Source organism: Nicotiana tomentosiformis, chromosome 2 (assembly GCF_000390325.3).
Source record: "Nicotiana tomentosiformis chromosome 2, ASM39032v3, whole genome shotgun sequence".
Taxonomy (NCBI): domain Eukaryota; kingdom Viridiplantae; phylum Streptophyta; class Magnoliopsida; order Solanales; family Solanaceae; genus Nicotiana; species Nicotiana tomentosiformis.
Genome location: NC_090813.1, coordinates 88,697,074 through 88,723,965, shown reverse-complemented (window position 1 = coordinate 88,723,965; position 26,892 = coordinate 88,697,074). Strand labels below are relative to the sequence as shown.

Below are 26,892 nucleotides of genomic sequence, written 5' to 3'. Positions count from 1 at the left end.
CCAACCAGAATTCACATTTAGAGAATTTTGCATACGACTTCCTTTTTTGTAGAACTCTGAGTACAATACATAAATGATCTGCATGCTCAGTCTCTGAACGAGAATACACCAATATATCGTCAATAAATACAATTACGAACATATCTAAAAAGGTTCTGAACACACAGTTCATCAAATCCATGAATACTGCTGGGGAATTGGTCAAACTGAACGACATAACACGAAACTCAAAGTGCTCGTATCTAGTCCTGAATGTTGTCTTCGGAATATCTTTCTCCTTAACCCTTACCTGATGGTATCCGGACCTCAAGTCTATCTTTGAGAAACACTTGGCACCTTGCAACTGATCAAATAAATCATCAATCCTCGGGCGGGTACTTATTCTTGATCGTCACCTTATTCAACTGTCTATAATCACTACACATCCGTAAGGAACCATCTTTCTTCCTCACAAATAACACAGGTGCTCCCCACAGTGATGTACTAGGTCTGATAAAGCCTTTTTCAAGCAAGTCCTTTAGTTGTTCCTTCAACTCTTTCAGCTCTGCGGGGCCATTCTATAGAGAGGAATAGGTATTGGATGAGTATCTGGTAGTAGGTCAATAGCAAACTTAATTTCTCGCTTTGGCGGAAGACCTGGAATCTCATCGGGAAAAATATCGGAAAATTCATTAACCACAGGGATAGACTGAATGGTTGGTGACTCTACTTCCACATCCCGAACCCGAACTAAGTGATAAATATAGCCCTTTTTGATCATCTTCCTTGCCTTGAGATAGGAAATAAATTTATCTCTCGGCGATGCCGTATTACCTTTCCATTCCAAAATAGGCTCCCTTGGAAATTGAAATCGGACTATCTTCGATCTACAACCAATGTTGGCATGACAAGAAGCCAACCAATCCACACCCATTATAACATCAAATTCTACCATATCTAACTCGATTAGGTCTGCTACGGTAGATCGACTATGAACTACTATTATGCAACCTCTATATACTCACTTAGCTATCACTGAGTCCCCAACATGTGTAGACACCTCAAAAGGTTTAACCAATTCAAGTTTTATTCCAAACTTACTAGCAACCAACGGAGTAACATATTATAAGGTGGAACCTGGGTCAATCAGTGCATATACATCATATGAGAAAACTCATAATATACCTGTAACAACATCGGGTGATGATTTTTGATCCTGTCATCATGCTACTGCATAAATGCGGTTCTGAGGACCGCTGGAGCTAGATACTCCGCCTATGCCTCTACCACGACTCGTTGGTTCTTGTGAACCTTTCCCAGTGGGGGCGTATTGATGATGACAAACCAACTACATATCCCGTTGGCTGAGCTATGTTTGTATCACCTCTCGTTGGACAATCCCTCATAACGTGGCCCGGATAACCACAAGTATAACAGACACCCAACCCCATACGGCACTGCCCGACATGTTGCTTACCACACTGAGCATATCGTGGCAAGGGCGACCTCATCTGATTTGACTCACCCCTATACTGAGAACCTGAGGCCCTAAAATTCTGACCATGCCCTAAATATGTGGAACGATCAAATCTCTTACCGCCAAACTGAGGTGGTGCGCTAGCCGATGGCTGGGCTCGATACCTCGGATATTGTTGTCTCTGACCACCTCGAAACTCACCAGAAGGACCCGAAGACCTCGCTCTATTATTCTGGGCCCTATCATGCTCACGATCGGCCCTCTGCTTCTGCTTACACTCCTCTACACTCTGAGTATATGCCTGAATACGAGAAATATCCATGTCTGCCTGAAGTGAGACCAACATACAATCGTAAAGCAAGTGCGACTCTAACCTCATCACGAACCGCTGAACTCGATCCTCCATCTTAGATACAATAGTGGAAGCATACCTAGCCAACGAATCAAACTGAAGACTGTACTCCCGAACACTCATGTTACCCTGTCGAAGGGTCAAGAACCTATCAACTCTGGCCCGTCTAAGCTCTGGTGTCAGATAATGACGAAGAAAAGCCTCTATAAACTCCTTCCATACTGCTGGAGGGACATCCTCACCTCTGGACAATTCCTAAGACTCATACCAATTAACTGCAACATCTTGGAGTCTATAGGAAGCTGTCTCAACTGACTCAGTCGCAGTGGCCTTCATTACCCTCAACGTCCTCTACATTCTATCAATAGATACCTGAGGGTCCTCGTTTGGATCTGCCCCCGTGAATACCGGAGGGTCTAAATTAATGAAATCACGAACCCTCGCACTGACGGACCTATCTGCATGACCAATACTTACTTCCTGACACCGAGCCTGCCTGGCTACTAATCGATTTAATAGCTGAATAACATCTCGCATCTCCTGACCCGATACATCTAGTTGAGTGGCTGAACGTACAGGGGCAGGCGCTGAAGCTAGTGCCCCTCGGAGCTCTCCTGGAGAGGGGCAGGGTATGTGAAGTCTGAGATGGAATCTCACTATGAGACTCTCCCCGAGCCCTGGTAACTCGTGGCGCTCGACTAGTAATCTCACCAGCCACGGAGTTTCCCTTCTGGGTGGTTGTAGTCTTTGGAGGCATCGCTGAAAATATAACATATCGTTAAGAATATGAATTCTTATATCGCACGATCTAAGATAAGAAGAGAAGATAACATCCTATATGTCCTATAGCCTCATGTTTATAAGTGTGGTGCACGACACACCCATAAACAAGACTCTACTAGACACAGTCTGTAGACAACCCTAGGACAGAACTGCTCCGATACCACTTTTGTCACGACCCAAACCGATGGGCCGCGACGGGTGCCCGAATTCTACATGTCGAATATCCTTAAGTATGCGTTTAAGATATGATCATGAATAACGTATGTGAGGGAAACCTATCCAAAATACATATGTACATATACACGCAGAATACAGTGGGCGAGCCGGCAACTATAGACAACTATATACCCAAAAGTGGAAGCCGACAAGGCCACATACTATCCAATTATACATAACTGTCTACAGACCTCTAATAGAAAATGCAATTGTACAAGGACGGGACTGGGCCACATCATACCCATATATGTATACAAGCATATCGTACCAAAATCAAAAGCAGCTCCGGATCAAGTAGAGAACGCCAACTCTCCCTGATCAAGGATCCTAAGAAGAGGGACCGTCTGCTTGCCTACCTGCACCTGCGGGCATGAAACGCATGCCCCGGGAAATAGGGCGTCGGTACGAATAATGCACTGAGTATGTAAAGCATGAAAATCAGTACATAAAAGACATAGATGAAGCACGAAATAAAGAATTCCGCCTGTAAGTCTAAATAACTTGTAAACCCTGAAACATTTATAATGTCATGCACGTGCGTACAAATATCGTGTCATGCATGGGTATAGGTATACATAACATCATCAAGCCTCTAAGGGCATCCCATCATATCATCTCAGCCACTGTGGGCAAAATCATCAACATATGCCAACTGATCAGGTGGTGGTGCATATATAACGCATTAACTTTTCACATATCCCATATACATATGTATACATATAAATACGCGTATATAACGACATCTGGTCATGAGTCAATATACATGTATAAATGAATGAAATGCATAAAAATATGTTAATAATCTCAATATTTCTTTCGGATAAACTTTATCAACTACGTATCATTCTGAGACCCATGAACAGAAGATATAATAATATGTCACATGGAGAATCAAGAATATAGAGACCCCTAGTATTTCTATGAATAGAGTCGTTTATGAAAACTATGTGTTTGCTCGTTTCTTTTTGTATCATTTGGATCATGCCAAAAAGAAAGAAGGAATGACCTTAACATAGACGGAGTAGGAAAAAATCTGTATGGTGTTCATGAAAAAGGTTGCACCGTACTCCTTTAGAACCGCAAAATTTCATGTTGCTACTGTGCTAAGAAATCTCCTCGGTTGAATAAATCACGTTGTATTGTCTTTGTAGGAATTGTAGGAATTTGTAAGAAATTGTGTTGCTAATGTGCTAAAGCTCACGTTCTTGATTGTAGTGTTGTGTAAGAAATTGTAGGAATCTGATTGTAGTGGTTGAGAATGAAATGTTGTTTGTATTCAAAATCCTAGAAATGTAGTGTCTTGAAATTAATATATTAGGTTGCCACCTAATCACAAATGACCAAGAGTCATTTGTTTGGTTAGTGTCTTGGTGCCACGTGGGGTGGGAGAGGGGTCTTAATCTTATCCTATAACCAATTAATTAATTAGGTAATATCCCGCTACCCGATAATTAATCAATTACCCATATAATTAAGAATTATCTCAAATTACTTAAAATTATACTTATTTTTAATACACTTTATACATCATACTATCACGGTCATATGGTATCTTGTATGGTACTAGTTCATAAATAACGGGTATTATAGCTCGGACCGTATTTTATCCCAAATCGACAACCTCCAATGAAATTCATTTTCTTTAATTCGTGTACCCTTTATCTTTCATGGCACTTACTTATCGCTTGTTATAAATAGCATAAATACGTTAACCTCAAGATAATCTCATCCCCGAGTCTACGTCGATTAACTGAAAATGAAACTTTAACGTACGAAAACGCGAGATGTAACAACATCTTAACCCTAAATTATATGTAGACACCCGAACCTTGCTCTGATACCAATTGTTGCGGAAGATCGTGGGTTAACTAACACACAATCACACACAAAACAAATAGAGAAGAAAAATCAACACAATGATTTAACGAGGTTCGGCTAAGCCTAATCCTCGGGGCAGAAACAAAGAGAATTTTTTACTATGAATGAGAAAAAAAGCACAATACAATCTATAGACTCCCCAACTACAACTACTATATATAGATCCCAAATAGTCCCAAATCTATAAGATAAAGGTTTTCCAATTTGACAAGGACTATAAGTTTTTCTAGGAATATGAGTTTTCCTAAATTTATAGGGATTGTGGATTTCTTAAAAATACAAAGAAATAATTCAAGCCACAAAATAACATTGGTAAACAATTGTATTTCCAAATTATTCCGGACCAAAAATATCATACACCAGACGAAAGAGTTGTAGCCTTCTTATTTTTCCTCTCGATGCATGACGTTTTTCTTTATTTTTGCACCTTGAGGCTTAAGTTTGAGATAACTTTGATTAAGTCGGTTTAATAAAAGAAAATCAATTTTAATGCTGAATTATTGGACAACAAATCACCCGAGCAGTCGGCAGCACACTTTCCTAAAAGGTGACAAAGAAATTCCAAAGAATGACTTGGAGGCTACTCTAAAGTCGCATTTTTCTAAAGCCAAAAGTCGACTAGTGCCCAAATGTCATCTCTCGATTTCTTGCCTTAAACCGCCATTACAAGTAATTCTCCTTTTTTCATGACTTTACCAGGAGGAAATAAGGCAGTAATTTACACGTAGGAACTTTCTTCATTTTCCCCAAGAAATTATCAACACTACTTCCAAACCCTCCCACTTCAATAAAAATCTTACACTGTTAGTGCATATTTCAATCTCATTTCCTATATTTCTTCTCTAATCGCGAGAGCTCTCTGCTCTCCGATCAATCATACTGTAATGCACTGATTGATTTCTCTGTGATAATAATCAGAGTGATGGCTGAGATCGCCAAGCTCGTCGATGTTCTCTCTTCCGGCGATGATCTCTCTCAAAGACTTCGCGCTGATTCATCACTCAATCTAGGGTTCCGGAAACTCTGTTCAATTCTCGGGCAAGCCGTAGAACTCGTCGCTGGCGATGGCAACAAGTTAGGGCTTCAATTTTGGGATCAGTCGCAGATTCAAGCAGTCGCTTCCCTCGCACTTGCACTCGTCAACTCCACTCGATCTTTGTCAGGTACTCTTAGAACTATAATTTGTGTATTCATGGATTTAATTGCGAGAAATTTTATGCGTGTGACTTAATTTAATATTATTACAGTTGAGCGAGTTGAACCTGTAATTGTGGCGGCTATTCAGCTTTCTGTAGAGTTTGCGTTGTGCTATCTGGAAAAATGGATTTGCAACAGTGATGATTCAATGCTGCAGGTATTGGAACTGTAGTGGAATTTGTTCTTTAAGTTTGTTAGGCTGTTGTTTATGCACCATATTTTGTGCTGTATTTAATGTTCGCGTTCTCTCTATATTTAGAGCTATATCCTGCAGCTACTGGAAATAGCACTAGTTGATGAAACGGATAAAGAGCTTGATTTGTTGCAGCCATGTTCGCCTAATGCTAGCATGGATATGCTGCCAATAGCTGTAATTGAAGATAACATTAGTAAATGGCAGGACGATACGAGATGCATGCTTCAAGGTATTCTTGGATCCATTTTAAGCTGCCTTGTATGTTGAATCACATGGTCTCTAATGTGTGTTTTTACCTTTTTTTTCCGGTTTGCTTCTGCAGGGGGGAGATGTTCAAAGGAAGAGAAAGCAGCTGATAGTCTTCTAATGACGTTAGCTTCTGAATGGAAGCACCCTGACAATGTGAATACAACCACTCTTGGGCAGTCTGTTCCTTATGATTGTAATAAATTGATCAATGTGTCTCAGCATTGGGCAGTTGTACATTTGGAGTGTGTTCATCGTCTTGTTACTATTTGCAAGGACCTTTTAAGACTTCCCGTTCCATCTGATGAGAAATCTGCCATTCCTAATTTGAGGAAGAGATTTTCATTTTGTGTGAAAGTATTCAAGTTACTGGGTAGTCTTACTAAAAATAGCTCATACACTCACTTTGATACCAAGTTATTCCAGTCTGTTGCTTCATTCACTGAAGTATTGCCCACCCTGTTCAAGCTGGCTTTTGATTTCGTAAGTGGATATCCTGCAGTTGAGAGTGGCTTAGAAAGTCAAGTAATGCTGTTGCTGGAAGAGTTTATTCAAATTGTACAGGCAATTTTCTGCAACACCAATGTGTTTCAAAACATCCAAGCATGCATCGCAGCTTCAATATTGGATCATTTGGATCCTGACGTGTGGAAGTACAATAGTGCTGTTAACCCGAGGCCTCCTTTGGCCTACTGCCCCCGTGTGGTTGTTTATGTTCTCAAGCTAATATTAGATGTCAGGAATAGAACATATCAGCTATTCGAGTACAAGGGCCTCGCTGTTGAAGGTGTGAGTACCAGCCAACTGGTGGAGCCTCCTTTATGTCAGGTTCACTCAGCTAAGGTCAACCTGCTGAAGAAGTACTCAGTGGAGGAACTTTTGAGAATAATATTCTCACCATCAGTCCAATGGGTGGATAATCTGATGCAACTACTCTTGTTCCTTCACTCTGAGGGTGTCAAATTGAAGCCTAAATTGGAGAGGTCATGTTCCAGTGTCACCAAAACATCTGTTACTTCTGAGTCTGAAAACACTGCTTGCCATGAAGATGAAGCCCTCTTTGGGGACCTTTTCTCTGAGGGCGGTCGCTCAGCAGGATCTGTGGATGGGTATGATCAACCTGCTGTTGCACATAGTTCAAATACAAGCAACACGCCCATTCAGGCTGCTACCGAATTGCTCAGCTTTTTGAATGATTGCATTTTTTCACCTGAATGGTGTGGTCCTGTATATGAAGATGGGTGCAGAAAATTCACAAGCTACCACATTGATATTTTGCTTTCTGTACTTAGCTCCGAAGGATGTGATGCTGATGCAACAGGTCATGATGCTGGGATAGCTCTAAATGAACAAATGAAACTTGGTCATCGACATCTCAGTGAAATTTGCCTTGATCTGTTCCATAACCTCCTATCGCGTCATGCTTTGTCTGATCGAGTTGAAGAATCACTTGTCGAGAAAATCCTGGTTATTGAAAATGGTGCTTTTCTTTACAATGATCTAACTCTTGGTTTACTTGCGCATGCTGTTGTCTGTCTGGTAGATTCTGCTGGCAGCAGCTTGAGGACCAAAATGTACAATATATTTGCTGATTTTGTGCGTGAAAAGGCAAAGACAATATGTTCAAAGTGTCCTAACTTGGACGAGCTTCTGGGGATCCTTCCATCTTTGTTTCATGTGGAGATACTGCTAATGGCTTTTCACCTGTCTTCAGCAGAGGAAAAGGCTGTTCAGGCTAATGTGGTATTCTCTGCTCTTAAAGCCGTTGCTGTCCCGTCTGCTGGTTTTGATAGTACGCAATTGTCATGTTGGGCTCTATTAATTTCACGTTTGATAGTAATGCTTCGTCACATGCTATTTTATCCCCTTGTTTGTCCATCATCCCTGCTTTTGGAGTTCAGGACCAAGCTGAGGGAAGCCTCCTTTTCAAGATTGAGGCCTTGTGTCAGTGGCAGTCGTGCTTCATCTTGGGTCTCAATTTTGTTTGAAGGTGTGATGGGTGGATTCATTAAAGAAACACCTACCTGCAATGCCTTGCTAAGTCATCTGATTGATATCACTCCTCTTCCTCCATCTGCATGTAGAGATGATCCAACAATAGCATGCCTAGGCTTGTCCTGGAATGACATATGTGCCTCTTTTTCCAGGATTCTGAGGTTTTGGGAAGGTAAAAAACCTGAAAAAGTGGAGGACCTGATACTTGAAAGATACATTTTTGTGCTTTGTTGGGATCTACCAGTCGTGAAATCCACATCAGAACATCTGCAGCGTTGGCTAACTAGTGCTGAAGTTCCTGAACTCTCAAATGCTGAACATTTTGTTTACTTTAGCCAATTATTTTCGGGTGAAATGGGGAAAATTAACTATAGTCATCTTTCTGTTGTGTTGTTGGATTTGATTCAGCGGTTGCATGATTTACACGTATCAGAGGATGTGGGAGAACGCGGATGGTATTTTCTAAGGTCTGGATCTTGGTTATCTCTGTCACTTTCGTTGCTTACTGCTGGTACTATTGGACACTGCATGGATAAGTCACTAGCTTCTGCTGTTCCCATGTTACCAGAGCAGACATCAAGAGATGGTAAATTTTATGCGTTCACTGAAGGTGTTATTTCTACTTTAGTTGGTACAAATCAAGTTGAGCGGTTGATTAGAGTACTGTCATCTTTGTTGAAGAGATACCTACAAGTTTATCAGAAAGCTTTAATTATGACGATCGACGGTGATCAGTTTTCGCCCAACCGACTTTCACCTGCAATGTCATTTGTGCATGCTGGTTTTGACAAATGCAAGCAGGACGAACTCCTTGAGAAGATGGGTTCTGATCCATGCCAGTATAAGCCTCTCTATGGAACTTTGTCAAGGCTGGATACTGCTCTTGACAAGTTATCTTTAGGAAGTCATTCTAAAATCTTATGGGAATCTTTGCTGCATGGATTCCCCTGTCTTCTTCAACCTCCAAGTGGAACTCTGCTTTCGTCTATCCTTAATGTTGCAGGAGTCGTAAATTGTATAGATGGGCTAATGAAGGTCATTGATGCTGGAGGAATTCTTTGCTTGGAGACACAGGCCATCTCTCAGATTCTTGAATTGGTCTGTAGGATCAAGTGTGACAGTATATTTGAAGACCTTCATGGAAAATGTAATGCTATTTACCAACGGTTGACCGAAGGCTCCGGAGGAGTTGACTACAGTAGCTTATTCGTATTAAAGGACATGGAGGAGTTTTTAAGGTGTGTCAATGAGAGAGATGGTGGCGATATTAGCGGCATTTATGAAGTTCTGGTTGTCAAGGTAATTGATATTGTTGAAAGCTTAAAAAGAGAGCCTTCTGGTACTGGGGTTTTGAAATACTTTCTCTCTCTTGACGACGGCTCCAAACAGATTAAGGATCTTTATGGTTCACAACGCGGTGATTTGTTGGTTCTGGTTGATGCTCTAGACAGATGCAACTCTGAGCAGGTCAATATAAGGGTTCTTAACTTTTTTGTTGATCTTTTATCTGGAGATATGTATGCTCATGTCAAAGAGAAGTTGCAGAAGAAGTTCCTTCACATGGACATGGTCTACCTGTCAAAGTGGCTTGAAACCAGGCTTTTAGGATCTGTGACTGAAGAATCTAGTGGAGTTGCATGTGCAACAGGAGCTTCAGTTTCTCTAAGAGAATCAACTATGAATTTCATCACATGCCTGTTGTCTCTGTCTTCTGGAATCCTTTCGCAGGAACTACATAAGCATTTGGTGAAATCTATGCTGATTTCACTTGATAAGGCTTTTCTGCTATTTGAGTTCAATGTTGCCAAATGTTATTTCAATTTTCTTGTTCAGCTTTGTGGAGTTGAAAGTTTAATCAAGCAACTTATGCGGCAGACGATGTTGCTGACTGAGAAGCTGGCTGATGATGAGCATCTGCTTCAAGGGCTGAAGTATCTCTTTGGTTTCTTTGCAAGTGTCTTGAGTGATTGCTGCTCTGCCAAAAGTGCCACTGAACGATCTTTTGTAAAGTCTATCTCTAGCAGTAGTTCTGCGGTGGGGTCTGCACCTACTAGATCTGTATGTTCCAGGAAGAACGCTGATGCTGTGGTCCTTTCTTCCAGTCAAGGTGCGTCCGCAATTGAGTGTGATGCAACTTCTGTTGATGAAGATGAGGATGATGGAACATCTGATGGCGAGAACGGTAGCCTGGACAAGGATGAAGAGGAAGATAATAACAGTGAAAGGGCCCTCGCCTCTAAAGTTTGTACATTTACATCTAGTGGTAGCAATTTTATGGAACAACATTGGTACTTCTGCTATACATGTGATCTGACTGTGTCCAAAGGCTGTTGCTCTGTTTGTGCAAAAGTTTGTCACCGAGGTCATCGTGTGGTTTATTCTAGGTCCAGTCGCTTCTTCTGTGACTGTGGTGCAGGAGGTGTTCGTGGTAGCAATTGTCAATGTCTGAAACCTCGAAAATTCGCTGGAAGTAACAACACAGCCAGTCGTGGTGCTAGTAACTTCCAGTCTTTTCTGCCTTTCACGGAAAATGGAGATCAACTTCCTGACAGTGATTCAGATATTGATGAGGATGTTTTGGTGGAAGCAGACAACTCTATCAAGATGTCTATTCCAAAGGACCTTCAAGATGGGATGCCGATCTTATTAGACGAACTTGATCTTGAAAGTTGTGTTGTGAGACTTTGCTCTTCATTGATGCCTTCTATTACAAGCCGGAGAGATTCTAGCCTTTCGAGAGAGAGGAAAATTTTCCTGGGTGATGAGAAAGTACTTTGTAACAGTGTTGATCTTTTGCAATTGAAGAAGGCATATAAAAGTGGATCGTTAGATTTGAAGATAAAGGCTGATTATTCAAATGCCAAAGAACTTAAATCCCACTTGGCTAGTGGTTCTCTTGTTAAATCTTTGCTCAGTGTTAGCACACGAGGTCGGCTTGCTGTTGGAGAAGGTGACAAGGTAGCCATATTTGATGTTGGACAGCTTATTGGACAAGCTACTGTTGCTCCTGTGACTGCAGACAAGACCAATGTGAAGCCTCTTTCTAAGAATGTTGTCCGTTTTGAAATTGTAAATCTCATTTTCAATCCACTTGTGGAAAATTACCTTGCGGTGGCTGGCTATGAAGATTGCCAGGTTCTCACAGTAAATCATCGAGGTGAGGTGAGTGATCGTTTAGCCATTGAACTCGCTCTACAAGGTGCTTATATCAAACATGTAGACTGGGTCCCTGGATCTCAAGTTCAGCTAATGGTGGTCACTAACAAATTTGTTAAAATATATGATTTATCCCTTGACAACATTAGTCCTGTGCACTATTTCACTTTGCCTGATGGCATGATTATGGATGCTGCACTCATTGTGGCTTCACAGGGTAGGATGTTTCTGATTGTCCTTTCAGAACATGGTAGCTTGTACAGGTTGGAGTTGTCAACAAAAGGGAATGTTGGGGCCAAGCCATTGAAGGAAATCATGCAAATCGAGGGTAAAGAGAGACATGCGAAAGGTTCCTCCTTATATTTTTCATCAATGCATCGGTTACTCTTTCTGTCCTTACAAGATGGGACCACCTTGGTTGGCCGAGTAAATCCAGATGCAACTTCTTTAACTGAGGTCTCTGCCATATTGGAGAATGAAACAGACTGTAAACTTCGGCCAGCAGGATTGCACCGGTGGAGAGATTTATTTGGTGGCAGTGCCTTATTTGTTTCCTTCTCAAGTTTGAATTCAAATGCCGCAAGTGCTGTCTCATTTGGTGAATGTCAAGTACTCGTACAGAACTTGCGACATTCAGTGGGTTCAACTTCTCCTGTTGTAGGGGTTGCCGCTTATAAGCCTTTGTCAAAAGACAAAATCCACTGTCTTATTTTACATGAAGATGGAAGCCTTCAGATATACTCACATGTTCCTGCTGGTGTAGACTCTGGTGTCAGTGCTGTCAGTGATAAGGTTAAAAAGCTTGGCCCTGGGATACTCAATAATAAGGCTTATGGAGGTGCAAAACCAGAATTTCCACTTGATTTTTTTGAGAAAACTGTGTGTATAACGCAAGATGTGAAGCTGAGCAGTGATGCTATCAGGAATGGTGACTCTGAGTTAGCTAAACAAACCCTGGCTTCTGAAGATGGATTTTTAGAGAGTCCTACCCCCGGAGGATTCAAGGTATTAATTTCTTGTTGTTTCTGTTATATTTGTCTCCTAATTCATTAAATTTTCCTCTCTCTAGACATGATTGTTTGAGATTCATTCTTTAAGTGGAAAATCTTTCACATATGAAAATGCCAAAGTCGGAGTTAAGTGATTTTTGCCTGTCCTAGCTTTTGTGTTTGGTGGTCTGACTATACAAACCAGGAGATTTGGGAGAGATGAGAACATGATTATATGAGGTTGTTATCCCTGCTTTTGCCTGTTGAATTCTAAGTGAGTTGAAGTGCTAGTGTTTTGATAAAATTTTAGCTGAAGTTATTTACTGGAAAGAGACAGGTGAAGTTTGGACGAAACCAAGAAGTAAGGCTTACGTGCATAGTTATATGGACTCACTTTAAGATTAAACGAATCCATTGAATTGGATATCATTGTTTGTGTGATTGCATTTACTATTTTCTTTGGGATAAGGTAAAATAATTTCATTAATATGAAAAACTTTCCATACAAAAAAGTATATCAAGTAGAGAGCCTACACATAAACATGGTTCTTTATGAGTGCAACCTATCTTCTGTACAGACTGGAACCCCTCATGGGTGCACCTAAAGGAAACTAGAAGCAAGAGGTTATTCCTTGTATCTACAAAGCCATTCTGCACACCATCAAAGGCTCTTCTTTCCTCTTTCCATGAAACCCACATAAGAGCTAGTCAGGCAACATCCCATGCTTTGCGTCTTCTCGTCTTTCTTCCGTAGGCCCAACGGTGTAGCATCACCATTATCCACTGTACGCTAAACCAGTTCAACACTAATCATAACCGTATTGCCATTTTCTATACCAGGGATAGCAATGAAACCAATTATTACAAATGCTTAGGGTAAACCTTTTTCTAGCTTCTAGGGTCTATTCCTTAGGGAGCGGTCTGAGTTTTGCACTCAAGTGATTGGACAAAGTTGATAATGTTCTGGTGTAAAAGAAGCGTAACATGCACGTATAACTTACCCTTCTCCATGCTTTTTGTTTAACAGATGCTTTGTGCATCTTTGCAGTTCTGACATTGCAATTGTTTCAATTTCACTTTGTAATTGCTTCAAATCTGTTTGTCAAGAAGCAGTGCGCAAACTCTTATATATTTTATCAACTAGGATAAAAATATAAGTAATAATTGATGGGGAGAGCTGAATTAACATATAAATATGTAGCTGGTATTCTCAGAAGTGAGTTGAACTGGTGATGTTAGTGAACTTTGGTTTTAAGAACTTGTTGTTCCCTTTTGGAGAATATGAGATAAACTTGGGCTAAGTAGTCTAGGATCATTCCAGGAATATGCATTCATCCTTTCCTTTTGGAGAATATGGTAAACTTGGGGAAAAGTAGACAAGGATCATTCCAGGAATATGAATTCAGCAGTTTTCGCTCTTTTGGCAATGTGGATAACACAATTAGGAATCACTTTTCAGCCTTCTCTACCTTTTTATGAGTGGTTACTATCTTCAAGGAGAGAAATACTAACATTTTAATACAATATTATTCTTACTTGTACAGTTTGATATTCCTGTGAGCTCTCTGGTTTTGGTTTTTACTTTCCCCAATGTTGCATTTTTTGTCGTCGTTGTCGTTTTCTTTTAAATTAGTATTCTAGCTTTTGATGCACTTTACTCGGGAATCTGGGTCATAGCTCTGTATATTTCAGCTTTATAATGTGTGCCATTTTTCCAGATAGCTGTTTCCAATTCGAATCCCGACCTTGTCATGGTCGGTCTGCGATTGCATGTGGGTAACACATCTGCGAATCACATACCTTCTGAGATTACTGTATTTCAGAGAGTGATAAAATTAGATGAGGGAATGCGTTCTTGGTATGATGTTGCATTTACAGTCGCCGAATCACTTCTTGCTGATGAAGAATTTACAATCTCTGTTGGACCAACATTCAGTGGAGCTGCTTTACCCCGAATAGACTCCTTAGAAATTTATGGCCGAGCTAAGGATGAATTTGGGTGGAAAGAAAAGATGGATGCTGTTCTGGACATGGAGGCTCGTGTACTTGGTTGTAATTCGTGGCCTGCTGGATCTAGGAGGAAGTGTCGTGCAACACAGTCTGCACCACTGCAGGAGCTGGTTGTGGCTGCTGGATTGAAGCTCTTGTCAAGAATCTACTCTTTGTGCAAACCGCAAGGATGCTCAAAAGTTGAGGAAGCTAAGGGGGAGCTGAGCAAATTGAGGTGCAAGCCCTTGTTAGAAGTTATATTTGAAAGTGACAGAGAGCCTTTGTTGCAGGCAGCTGCCAATCGTGTCCTGCAAGCCGTCTTCCCAAAGAGGGAGATATATTACCAAGTAACTGCCCGGACTATATGTGTGAAATGAGTGAATTAATCTTGCTTTTTCTCTATTTATGTTAAATATCTTAATGTGACCAGAAATTTGTATCTGAATAGGTTAAGGATGCCATGCGCCTGGCTGGTGTCGTGAAATCCACTGCCATGCTCTCATTAAAACTTGGTGTCGATGGGACCACTGCTGGGTGGATAATTGAGGAATTTACTGCACAGATGCGCGTGGTTTCCAAGATTGCGCTGCATCGTCGCTCAAACCTTGCCTCTTTTCTTGAGATGAATGGTACTTTTTCTTGTTCTTTTGGTTTACAGCTACTCTTTACAATAGAGTCCAGTGTTTCCAAGCCCTTGGACGGGGTACCATCTGACTAGGGTCAAAATAATGAAGTTAGGGCATTGTTTCTTTCACTAATTTTGAACCCCTCCCTTGTGCTCATGCACCCTCTCTCTTCTCCCCCCCCCCCCCCCAAAAAAAAATAAAATAAAATAAAAAATAAACGTTCACATGCGCTCTTGTCACTGTTGTCTTCTATCTGGTGAGCGATTGTTATGTTTATTCTGCATGGTTTACTGACCTTCGCCGACATTTATGCTGCAATTGATTATGACATTGCGAATTTTACCTTCACAAAACAAATTTTGGGGCTTCCTTGCGTGGGCAATTCCTTATTTATTCTTTTGAATGTAGGTTCTGAAGTGGTTGATGGACTTATGCACGTCCTTTGGGGAATTTTAGACATAGAGCAACCTGACACACAGACTATGAACAATATTGTTGTATCGTCCGTCGAACTTATTTACTGTTATGCCGAGTGCTTAGCATTGCATGGAAAAGACGGAGGCAGGTCTTCTGTTGCACCTGCTGTTTCATTGTTTAAGAAACTGTTGTTCTCTACCAATGAGGCTGTTCAAACTTCTAGCAGGTTGTTATAGCTCTTGAACCAATTTCTTTGAAAGCATAACTGTGATATTCCCATTTTCATTCACTTATGTCTCCAAATCTTCAATTCTTTGGTTCCAGCTTGGCTATATCTTCAAGATTCCTTCAGGTTCCGTTCCCAAAGCAAACAATGATAGGTACTGATGACGTGGAGAACCCATCCTGTGTTCCTACGCGAGTTGATGCTTCCGCTGGAGCTAGTGGAAGTACTCAGGTCATGGTTGAAGAAGACTCCATCACATCATCTGTTCAATACTGTTGCGATGGTTGCTCTACTGTTCCTATCCTAAGGCGAAGATGGCACTGTACTGTTTGCCCAGATTTCGATTTGTGTGAGGCATGCTATGAAGTGCTAGATGCAGACCGTCTCCCACCACCGCATTCTAGAGATCATCCTATGACAGCTATTCCAATTGAAGTGGAAACATTTGGTGGTGAGGGAAGTGAAATTCATTTCTCTACTGATGATTTAAGTGATCCAGGTTTGTTGACAGTTGCATCTGATGTTGGTGTGCAAAATTCTGCGCCATCAATCCACGAGTTGGAACCAAATGAATCGGAAGAGTTTTCACCGTCGATACTTGATCCTGTTACTATTTCTGCATCCAAAAGAGCTGTTAACTCTCTTCTTCTTTCTGAACTACTTGAGCAACTGAAAGGATGGATGGAAACCACTTCAGGAACTGGGGCTATTCCAGTCATGCAGCTCTTCTACAGATTGTCTTCAGCGGTTGGTGGACCCTTTGCTGACAGTTCAGAACCTGAAAGCATAGGGTTGGAGAATTTGATAAAGTGGTTTTTGGATGAGATAAATCTGAATAAACCTTTCGTAGCCAGAAGCCGTACCCCGTTTGGAGAAGTTACAATCCTGGTACTTATGTTCTTTACCTTAATGCTGCGAAACTGGCACCAACCAGGATCTGATGGTTCGGCAAATAAATCTGGTGGTGTGACTGATGCGCATGACAAAGCTGCCTTGCATATCTCACCTTCCACTTGTGTTGCTGTTTCACCTACCTTAGATGGTCAAGAGAAAATTGACTTCATCTCCCATTTACTTCGTGCTTGTAGCCATCTTAGGCAGCAAGCATTTGTCAATTATCTGATGAACATTCTACAGGAGCTAACTCAAGTTTTTAAATCTCCACCTATTAGCACTGATCCATCTTCTGGGTTGAACATGGCTTCTGGTTGTGGTGCTTTGTTGACAATCCGCAGGGAAGTGCCTGCGGGTAACTTCTCTCCATTCTTTTCAGACTCGTATGCAAAATCACACCGTGCAGACATATTTGTGGACTACCATAGGCTGTTGTTGGAGAACACTTTCCGTCTGCTCTATAGCTTGATACGACCAGAAAAGCACGACAAGGCTGGGGAGAAAGAGAAGCTCCACAAGATGACTTCTGGTAAGGATTTGAAGCTAGATGGATATCAGGATGTCCTGTGCAGCTATATCAACAATCCTAACACCAGTTATGTTAGAAGGTATGCCAGGAGGCTTTTTCTGCATCTCTGTGGTAGTAAGACACACTACTACAGTGTTCGAGACTCTTGGCAGTTCTCAACTGAAGTTAAAAAGCTCTATAAGCACATAAATAAATCTGGTGGATTTCAAAGTTCTATCTCGTATGAGAGAAATGTGAAGATAGTAAGGTGTCTAACGACCATGGCTGAAGTGGCTGCAGCTCGTCCTCGAAATTGGCAAAAGTATTGTTTAAGGCATGGTGATGTTCTTCCTTTCCTTCTGAATGGAATATTTTATTTTGGGGAAGAGTGTGTTATTCAGGCATTGAAGCTTCTGAATCTGGCCTTCTATACTGGGAAAGATAGCACCCACTCATCACAGAAAGCTGAGGTAGCGGAAGCTGGAACAACTGCGAGTAAGTTAGGGTCACAAGCCCCTGAATATAAAAAGAAGAAGAAGGGGGAAGACAATGAATCTGGTGTTGAGAAAACTCAGTTGGATATGGAAGCAGTGGTTGATGTTTTCATTGGAAAAGGTGGTGATGTGTTGAAACAATTTATTGACTGCTATTTATTGGAATGGAATTCAAGCGCTGTGCGCTCAGAATCCAAATCAGTTCTCCTCGGTGTATGGCATCACGGGAACCCGGCATTCAGAGAAACATTGTTAACTGCACTTTTGCAGAAGGTAAAATCTTTACCAATGTATGGGCAGAACATCATTGAATATACAGAACTTGTTACATTCTTGCTAGGGAAGGTCCCTGATCATGGTGCGAAGCTACAGAGTGCTGAAGTTGTTGACAAATGCTTGACTGCCAATGTGATTAGTTGCATATTTGACACACTTCATTCACAAAACGAGCTTTTGGCGAACCATCCAAATTCTCGAATATACAACACTTTGAGTGGATTGGTGGAATTTGACGGTTACTACCTTGAGAGTGAGCCTTGTGTAGCCTGCAGCTCCCCTGAGGTTCCGTATAGTAGGATTAAGCTTGAAAGTTTGAAGTCAGAAACGAAGTTTACTGACAATCGCATCATAGTGAAATGTACTGGTAGCTACACCATTCAGAGTGTGGCAATGAATGTTCATGATGCTCGTAAATCCAAGTCAGTGAAAGTTCTGAACCTTTATTACAATAACAGGCCCGTGGCTGACTTGTCAGAGTTGAAAAACAATTGGTCCCTTTGGAAGCGTGCAAAAAGCTGCCATCTTGCTTTTAATCAAACTGAGCTGAAAGTTGATTTTGCCATCCCAATTACAGCGTGTAATTTTATGATTGAATTGGATTCATTTTATGAAAATCTTCAAGCTTTGTCCCTCGAGCCGTTGCAGTGTCCCCGTTGCAGTCGGGCTGTGACTGATAAGCACGGTATTTGCAATAATTGTCATGAGAATGCTTATCAATGCAGACAGTGCAGGAACATCAATTATGAAAATCTTGATTCCTTCTTATGCAATGAGTGTGGATACAGCAAATATGGTCGCTTTGAATTTAATTTTATGGCAAAGCCAAGTTTCACTTTTGATAGCATGGAAAATGAAGAAGACATGAAGAGGGGATTGGCTGCAATAGAGGCAGAGTCGGAAAATGCTCATCGTAGATATCAGCAGCTTTTAGGATTCAAAAAACCTTTGCTGAAGATTGTGTCTAGTGTTGGTGAAAATGAGATGGATTCTCAGCAGAAGGATTCGGTTCAACAAATGATGGTCTCTTTGCCTGGACCTTCATGCAAGATAAACCGTAAAATTGCTCTTCTTGGTGTCCTTTATGGTGAGAAATGCAAAGCAGCATTTGATTCTGTCAGTAAGAGTGTTCAGACCCTCCAAGGTCTGAGGCGAGTTTTGATGAATTATTTGCATCAGAAACAATCAGATAATGTTGGTCCAGCCTCCAGATTTGTTGTTTCAAGGGTACCTAACAGTTGCTATGGTTGTGCTTCCACTTTTGTCACCCAATGCTTGGAGATATTACAAGTGCTATCAAAAAATCCAGCATCCAAGAAGCAACTTGTTGCTGCTGGTGTTCTGTCTGAGCTGTTCGAAAATAACATCCATCAGGGCCCTAAAACCGCTCGTGTCCAAGCTAGAGGAGCTCTTTGTGCCTACTCTGAGGGTGACACTAATGCGGTAGCTGAGTTGAACAGTCTAATACAGAAGAAGGTAATGTATTGCCTTGAACATCACCGCTCCATGGACATCGCGTTGGCTACACGTGAAGAGTTGTCCCTGCTTTCTGATGTGTGCTCATTGTCGGATGAATTCTGGGAATCAAGATTAAGGGTCGTTTTCCAGTTGTTATTTGCATCTATCAAGGTGGGAGCTAAACATCCTGCAATATCTGAACATGTGATACTTCCTTGCCTGAGGATCATATCTCAGGCTTGTACTCCTCCAAAGCCTGATGGTGTTGACAAAGAGCAAGGAGCAGGAAAATCTTCTCATGTCACGCAAGTGAAAGATGACAGTTCAAATGTTTCTGGGTCTAACAGCCTTGTTAGTGGAGGAAGTAAGTCAATGTCAGAGTCGTCAGAGAAAAGTTGGAATGGTTCTCAGAAGGCTCAAGATATACGACTGTTAAGCTATTCAGAGTGGGAAAAAGGAGCCTCCTATCTAGATTTTGTGAGGCGACAGTATAAGGTTTCTCAGGCTGGGAAAAGTGGTCAAAGATCCCGTCTTCAAAGGCAGGACTACCTGGCGCTGAAATATCTTCTCAAGTGGAAGCGACGTGTTTCAAAGACAGATCGAAATGAGATATCATCATTTGAACTGGGCTCATGGGTTACAGAACTCATACTGAGTGCTTGTTCGCAGTCTATTAGGTCAGAGATGTGTATGTTGATTAGTTTACTCTGTGGCCAGAGTTCATCACGACGGTTTCGCTTGCTAAACTTGCTCATGTCTTTGTTATCGGCAACTCTTGCTGCTGGAGAAAATGCTGCTGAGTACTTTGAACTGCTGTTTAAAATGATAGACTCAGAGGATGCTCGTCTTTTCTTGACGGTGCGTGGTTGCTTGACAACAATATGTAAGTTGATCACTCAGGAACTGGTTAATGTTGAAAAGTTGGAGAGGAGCCTGCATGTTGACATATCTCAGGGCTTTATTCTTCATAAACTTATCGAGCTCCTTGGCAAGTTTTTGGAGGTTCCGAACATCAGATCCAGGCAAGTAGTCTTCACATTCTTAATATATTGAATTATTCACTGCTGACATATTTGCTGATCAATCTTTCTTGACTGTTCACTTGTAGATTCATGAGAGAGCATTTGCTTTCCGAGGTTCTTGAGGCTCTCATTGTGATTAGGGGGTTGGTTGTGCAGAAGACAAAACTAATAAATGACTGTAACAGACTTCTCAAAGATCTTCTTGATAGTCTTTTGCTAGAAAGTAATGAAAATAAACGTCAGTTCATCCAGGCATGCATCTCTGGTCTACAAATTCACGGAGATGAGAATAGAGGGCGAACTTCTTTGGTACGTAATGAATTTCTTAATTTTTCCCAAAAGAAAAAAGTTGCAATATTAGTAAAGTGTTCTGGTCTTTGAAGTGATTTCCAACTATTGCTTTTCTGTTTCTTCTTCGGTTTATTTTGGGCACAACAATAGAAAAGTGCGTAGGAGATCTGATTTCCTCTTTTGCTGGAGAATCAGATTGTACATGCCAAGCTACTTAATTAAGGATGGTAATTTCAATGCCAATGGAACAGTTTGTCCATGATCTCTTGAATTTCTTTCTTCTCAAGGTTCTGCATCAGATATTCCCAGCTCCAGATGAGAATCAGTTCACATCTTTTGTTAGTGTAAAGCATAATGCTGTAATATTTGCTCTTTAGTTGATATTGGGAAGGACCCATTTTATAAGGCAGAGCGGAGCCCTTACTTTTCCTTTTGCAGTATACTTGATAACTGCCTGGGTTCCTATATATTTTGGTTATATAGGGAATCATTTCAATGTCTTCCTCCACTATCTGTTTGGTGCATAGTATTTTAAACAGTGAATTTACACTGTTCTATTTTGTCTTTACAAGCAGTTCATCTTGGAGCAGCTCTGCAATCTGATTAGCCCTTCAAAACCAGAGCCTGTGTATCTTTTGATCTTGAACAAGGCTCATACACAGGAAGAATTTATGAGGGGATCGATGACAAAGAATCCATATTCGAGTGCTGAAATTGGTCCATTGATGCGTGATGTCAAAAATAAAATCTGCCAACAGCTTGATCTCTTAGGTCTTATTGAAGATGATTATGGCATGGAATTGCTAGTAGCTGGGAATATTATTTCTTTGGATTTGAGTATTGCTCAAGTCTTTGAGCAAGTGTGGAAGAAATCCAGTAGTCAGTCTGCAAGTGTAGTTGCCCCGGCAACTTCACTTTCTTCCAGTGCTGGTGTATCAGTCAGAGATTGTGCCCCAATGACAGTGACCTACCGACTACAGGTTCTCTTGTTCTTTTCGCTGCCATTTTATTGTAGAATGTACTTGATGAAACCTTAAAAGAAAAAATGGTTCTTCCCATGGCTTTCTGTTATGTTTTTTTTTTCTCTGTCCTTCGAAATTTTGATTTACGTCTATGCGTAATCGGCATTCTTATAGCTTCTTTGATACACTTAACAGTTCCCCTATCTTCTATTCAGGGATTAGATGGTGAAGCTACTGAGCCCATGATTAAAGAAATTGATGAGGATAGAGAGGAGACCCAAGATCCAGAGGTGGAGTTTGCCATAGCTGGCGCAGTGCGGGAATGTGGTGGACTGGAAATTCTTTTAGGAATGGTTCAGGTATAAGTATTGATCCAAACTTTAGCAGGTTATTCTTTTTATACATGTAGCTCATTTTCCTTCTAGTAGTTCTTTTGTTGTCTGGTATTCCCTTTTCTTTCAGTTTTATTTCCTCTTGTTGGAACTGGAGTGTATTTGGGTTGTTGAGTTGAAGGAACTCCCCAGGAAAGATATTCATTTCTGTAGCTTAAACAAATTACATACTGGTGATGAATGGATAATGACATTCTGTTTATGACCTTGTTCATGTCTTTCTACTGGTTTATTTTGCAGCGATTGCAAGATGATTTCAAGTCCAATCAAGAGCAGTTGGTTGCAGTGCTTAATTTGCTCATGCTTTGTTGCAAGATAAGAGAAAACCGAAAAGCATTGCTAAAGCTAGGTGCTTTAGGCTTACTTCTTGAGACAGCTAGGCGTGCTTTCTTTGTGGATGCCATGGAACCAGCTGAGGGTATTCTTTTGATTGTGGAGAGCTTAACGCTAGAAGCAAATGAGAGTGATAACATCAGCATTACTTCAGGCGTTAATGTAGTCTCCAGTGATGAAGCAGGTGTTGGTGAACAGGCCAAGAAAATTGTACTACTTTTCCTTGAAAGATTATCCCATCCATCTGGACTTAAAAAGTCAAATAAGCAGCAGAGGAACACTGAGATGGTTGCAAGAATATTGCCTTACTTGACTTACGGGGAGCCTGCAGCAATGGAAGCTCTTGTGCATCATTTTGAGCCGTGTTTGCAGAATTGGTGCGAATTTGATAGGCTGCAAAAACTGTACGAAGACAATATGAAAGATGAAACAATTGCACAGCAAGCCTCAAAGCAAAAATACACCCTGGAGAATTTTGTTAGAGTTTCAGAATCGCTCAAGACAAGTTCCTGTGGAGAGAGGTTGAAGGATATTATACTGGAAAAGGGGATTACTGGGGCTGCAGTCAGCCATTTAAAAGAAAGTTTTGCTTTCACTGGACAGGCTGGTTTCAAATCAACTGTGGAGTGGACATCGGGTTTAAAGTTCCCATCTATTCCTCTTATTTTATCCATGCTGAGGGGTTTGTCCATGGGCCATTTGGCCACTCAAAAGTGCATAGATGAAGGAGGAATCTTGCCATTGCTTCATGCTTTGGAGGGTGTCTCAGGTGAAAATGAGATTGGAGCCAGGGCTGAAAACTTGTTGGACACACTTTCTGATAAGGAGGGAAATGGTGATGGGTTCTTAGCCGAGAAAGTTCACCAACTACGTCATGCAACGCGGGATGAGATGAGGCGACGAGCATTGAGGAAGAGAACAGAATTGCTGCAGGTTCCTTGTCATACCACTTGCACTTCGCTCCACTATACTGTTTGTTAATGTCCTTTGCGTCTTCGTCTTTGTCTTGGCTTAATACTTTTGATCTGTTGCTTAGTAATGATAAAAGACTGCCCGTTTTCATCTGAAGCATATTTTATGGTCAAATCTTCCCAGAAAATTTGCATATCAATAGCCTCCTCTTTGGTATGAAAGCGTCTTCCAGCAAAACTGCATATCAATAGTCTCCTCTTTGGCATCAAAGCATTTCCCCGCACTAGAGATCCCGAGGGGAATAGACACAACAGGAGTAATACTTAGAATATATTTAAGTACCTGAAACATGTTACTAAATATATATTTAAGCTGGAAGATAAAAGTTCAGTTTATTTTATGTAAGAACTGAGAAAGACAATTGAGGTGCTGCAGAGATATTAGAGAAGCTTAGAAGCATTATCTATCTTTTAGGAAGCAATTGAAGTTGAAGCTAGGACTCCTTCAACGTGCATAGGCAGTTCATATTGTTATATGCAGATGCTAAAACAGAGAATAGTTGTGGCACAGCATGTCATTTGGTAATTTTTCACTTTCTTTGTAGCAGCTGTGGTATTTTCCCCAACTTGGTCTTTTAACTCTCTGATATGTTTTCTGTCAAGCATCTAATTGGTTCTTGTAAAAATATCTTTTGATCTAGTGGCGATATGCTTCTTTACATTCATGTGTTTCTTGAGTTTTGTTTAATGAAGCTTAGAGATTTGTCCAGGATGCAACATCTAATATCTAATTGAGATATAGATTCTCTAAAGTTGTTTCAGTTGCCAATATCATAACTATGGAGCTTTTTCTCGTTTTCTATACCAGGGACTTGGTATGCGGCAAGAACTGTCCTCAGATGGTGGTGAACGTATTGTTGTTGCTCAACCAGTCTTGGAAGGTTTGGAAGATGTTGAGGACGAGGAGGAGGAAGGATTGGCTTGCATGGTTTGTCGTGAAGGCTACCGCTTGCGCCCTACAGACTTGCTTGGCGTTTACACTTATAGTAAACGGGTTAACCTTGGTATTGGAAGCTCTGGAAATGCTCGTGGAGACTGTGTTTACACAACAGTCAGCCATTTCAACATCATACATTTTCAGTGCCATCAGGAGGCTAAACGAGCAGATGCAGCCTTAAGGAATCCTAAAAAAGAATGGGACGGAGCAGCCCTAAGAAACAACGAGACACTATGCAATAATCTATTCCCAGTGAGAGGTCCATCAGTACCAATGGGCCAATATATACGATATGTTGATCAATACTGGGATTACCTCAATGCTCTTGGGCGTGCTGATGGAAGTCGGCTCCGGTTGTTAACTTACGACATTGTTCTGGTGAGCTGCCATTTTTCGTTATTCTTTTCCATGTTTACATCCCCCCCCCCCCCCCTCTTCCCTGTTTTCCTTTCTTTTTTATCATTCCCTTTCTTTGTGGACGGGGTCGAGGGATTAGTGGGTTTTTTTGACAATGAGGTAGGTGAATGTTCTTAAAATATAGACTGTTGATGCAAATACAAATCTGTTTTGGGTGACTTGCAGATGCTTGCTCGATTTGCAACTGGTGCTTTATTTAGTGCAGATTGCAGAGGTGGTGGAAAAGAGAGTAATGCTCGATTTTTGCCTTTCATGATGCAAATGGCTCGTCACCTTCTTGATCATGATTCTTCTCAGCGGCATATCATGATTAAGTCTATCTCAACTTATTTAAGTTCTCCCGCATCAGAATCCAGAGCCTCCACTACTGCTGGAACTCAGACTTCTGCTGGTACAGAGGAAACTGTCCAATTCATGATGGTTACCTCACTTCTTTCAGAATCCTATGAGTCGTGGTTGCAGCATCGCTCTTCCTTTTTACAACGAGGTATATACCATGCATATATCCAGCGGACTCATGGTAGGCCTGTGCCTCGTTCTTCACGCAATCTGTCTGGGGCTTTGAAACCAGAGTCAGGAAGTACAAGTGCATCTGCTTCTGAGGCTGGGGGGTCAGTTGAGTTATTCTCAACTATCCACCCGATGCTTGTCTACACTGGTTTGATAGAACAGCTGCAGCGCTTTTTCAAGGTCAAGAAATCATCTAGTATGACCCTCTTGAGAACCCAAGGTACTTCTAAGAATGTCGAAGAGGATGACGAGAGCAGAAAATTAGAAGGCTGGGAGGTCGTCATGAAAGATAGACTATTAAATGTGAAGGAAATGGCAGATTTCTCCTCGGAACTATTATCGTGGCTTGATGACATGACATCGGCGACGAACTTCCAGGAGGCATTTGATATTCTTGGTGTTTTGGGCGATGTGCTTTCTGGGTTCAGTCGATGTGAGGATTATGTACATGCTGCAATCAGTGGCGGGAAAAACTGATCTATCAGAAGTGTCTTGTTGATGTGTTTTCTGGCCTTCTGGGTTCAGTCAATGTGAGTGTTATGTACATGCTTCACTCAGATGTGGGAAATACTGCAGACTTGTCGGGGGCTGTTTCTTGGTTCGATGTTGTATTCCCAAGATTTTTGGTTGAGTTGAGTGTGTCAAATATTCTTTTGTAGATGCATCTCTTGTTCCACTGTATACACAGATTGCTCGTATAGTAATTGGAATGATTTTGCGAGTGAACCCACAAAGAGTCCCCGAGTTTTGTTTCCATCATTCTTGATGCTGTGAATAATTGTCAATGCAAATATGCTATCTTCAATTAGTTCTTTTGTTTACTGCATCAGTGTACTAAATCTATTGATGTATGTCGCGAATGATTTACCCGTCTAGACAGTTGCCTACCGTTTATTAGTCATTTGCATCGTTGCGGCATATTAGTATTTTGATACGGTAAATATTTGTAGTTATCTTGACAGTAACAGTATTAAATGAGCAACTAGCTTCGACTGTCTGTTGAATTTATTTATCTTAAGAGCAATTTGAAGCTTTGTAATTTAACTTCAGATGGGGATGTCCTATATTCAGTCATGCAGCTGAAGTGAATAAAGATAATAATGACAGGAGTCCTACACTCCTAATTTGTGAAAATCATTGAAATAGGTGTACCAAACGTATAATAGACTGTTAAATTGACTTGATGAAGTCTGATCAAGAGAGCTCTGACGTTGGATTCTTCCACCTCAATATATTGGAATTCAATTACCCCAATCGCAGATCCTTCCATTTTCAGAAGTTGCTTCCTGAACGAAGGTTAAACAGCCTGCAGCACATCAGCTCGCGCTGCCATAGCGCCAGCAACATCAGGACCACGATAGTCAGTATCACCATTGACATAGACGGATTACAATTCTTAGATGATAGCATGGATATTGGGATTGAAATAAGATGGATTGACTCTTTCTACCCAGGTCCTGCGCTGCTTCTGTTGCCCTCATAGGCAATGATATCCACTCGGCAATATTGTGCAATAGTTCAATATATGCCCCTCCACTGTACACAGCCTCACCTCACCATGTCCATTATCATATTCTGCAATTTCAACTTGGATTTTTGGCTTTAGTTTGACCAAGTAGGACTGGATTCATAACTAAGTTACCATTGAAGGAGTGTTAATGGATGGAGTTAGTAATGTAAGTTAGCTATTATTTGGGTTGCCAAA

At 41.1% G+C, this 26,892-nt stretch overlaps 1 protein-coding gene across 2 annotated transcripts; it reads left to right on the top strand.

The window, feature by feature from the left end:
• Positions 1–5,311: 5,311 nt before the first annotated feature.
• Positions 5,312–26,008, top strand: LOC104094300 (auxin transport protein BIG). Of its 2 annotated transcripts, none has more exons than XM_009600213.4 (14): positions 5,312–5,848; positions 5,933–6,039; positions 6,142–6,307; positions 6,401–12,480; positions 14,183–14,800; positions 14,902–15,082; positions 15,488–15,722; positions 15,821–20,374; positions 20,461–20,683; positions 21,241–21,645; positions 21,843–21,986; positions 22,260–23,285; positions 24,132–24,638; positions 24,843–26,008. In XM_009600213.4, exons 1-14 carry the CDS (start codon positions 5,608–5,610, stop codon positions 25,662–25,664), a joined length of 15,309 nt encoding a protein of 5,102 aa, XP_009598508.1. In that variant the 5' UTR covers positions 5,312–5,607; the 3' UTR covers positions 25,665–26,008. The 2 variants fall into 2 exon arrangements, with proteins under 2 accessions (XP_009598508.1, XP_009598507.1); XM_009600212.4 differs by having other exon boundaries at positions 21,238–21,645.
• Positions 26,009–26,892: the final 884 nt, after the last annotated feature.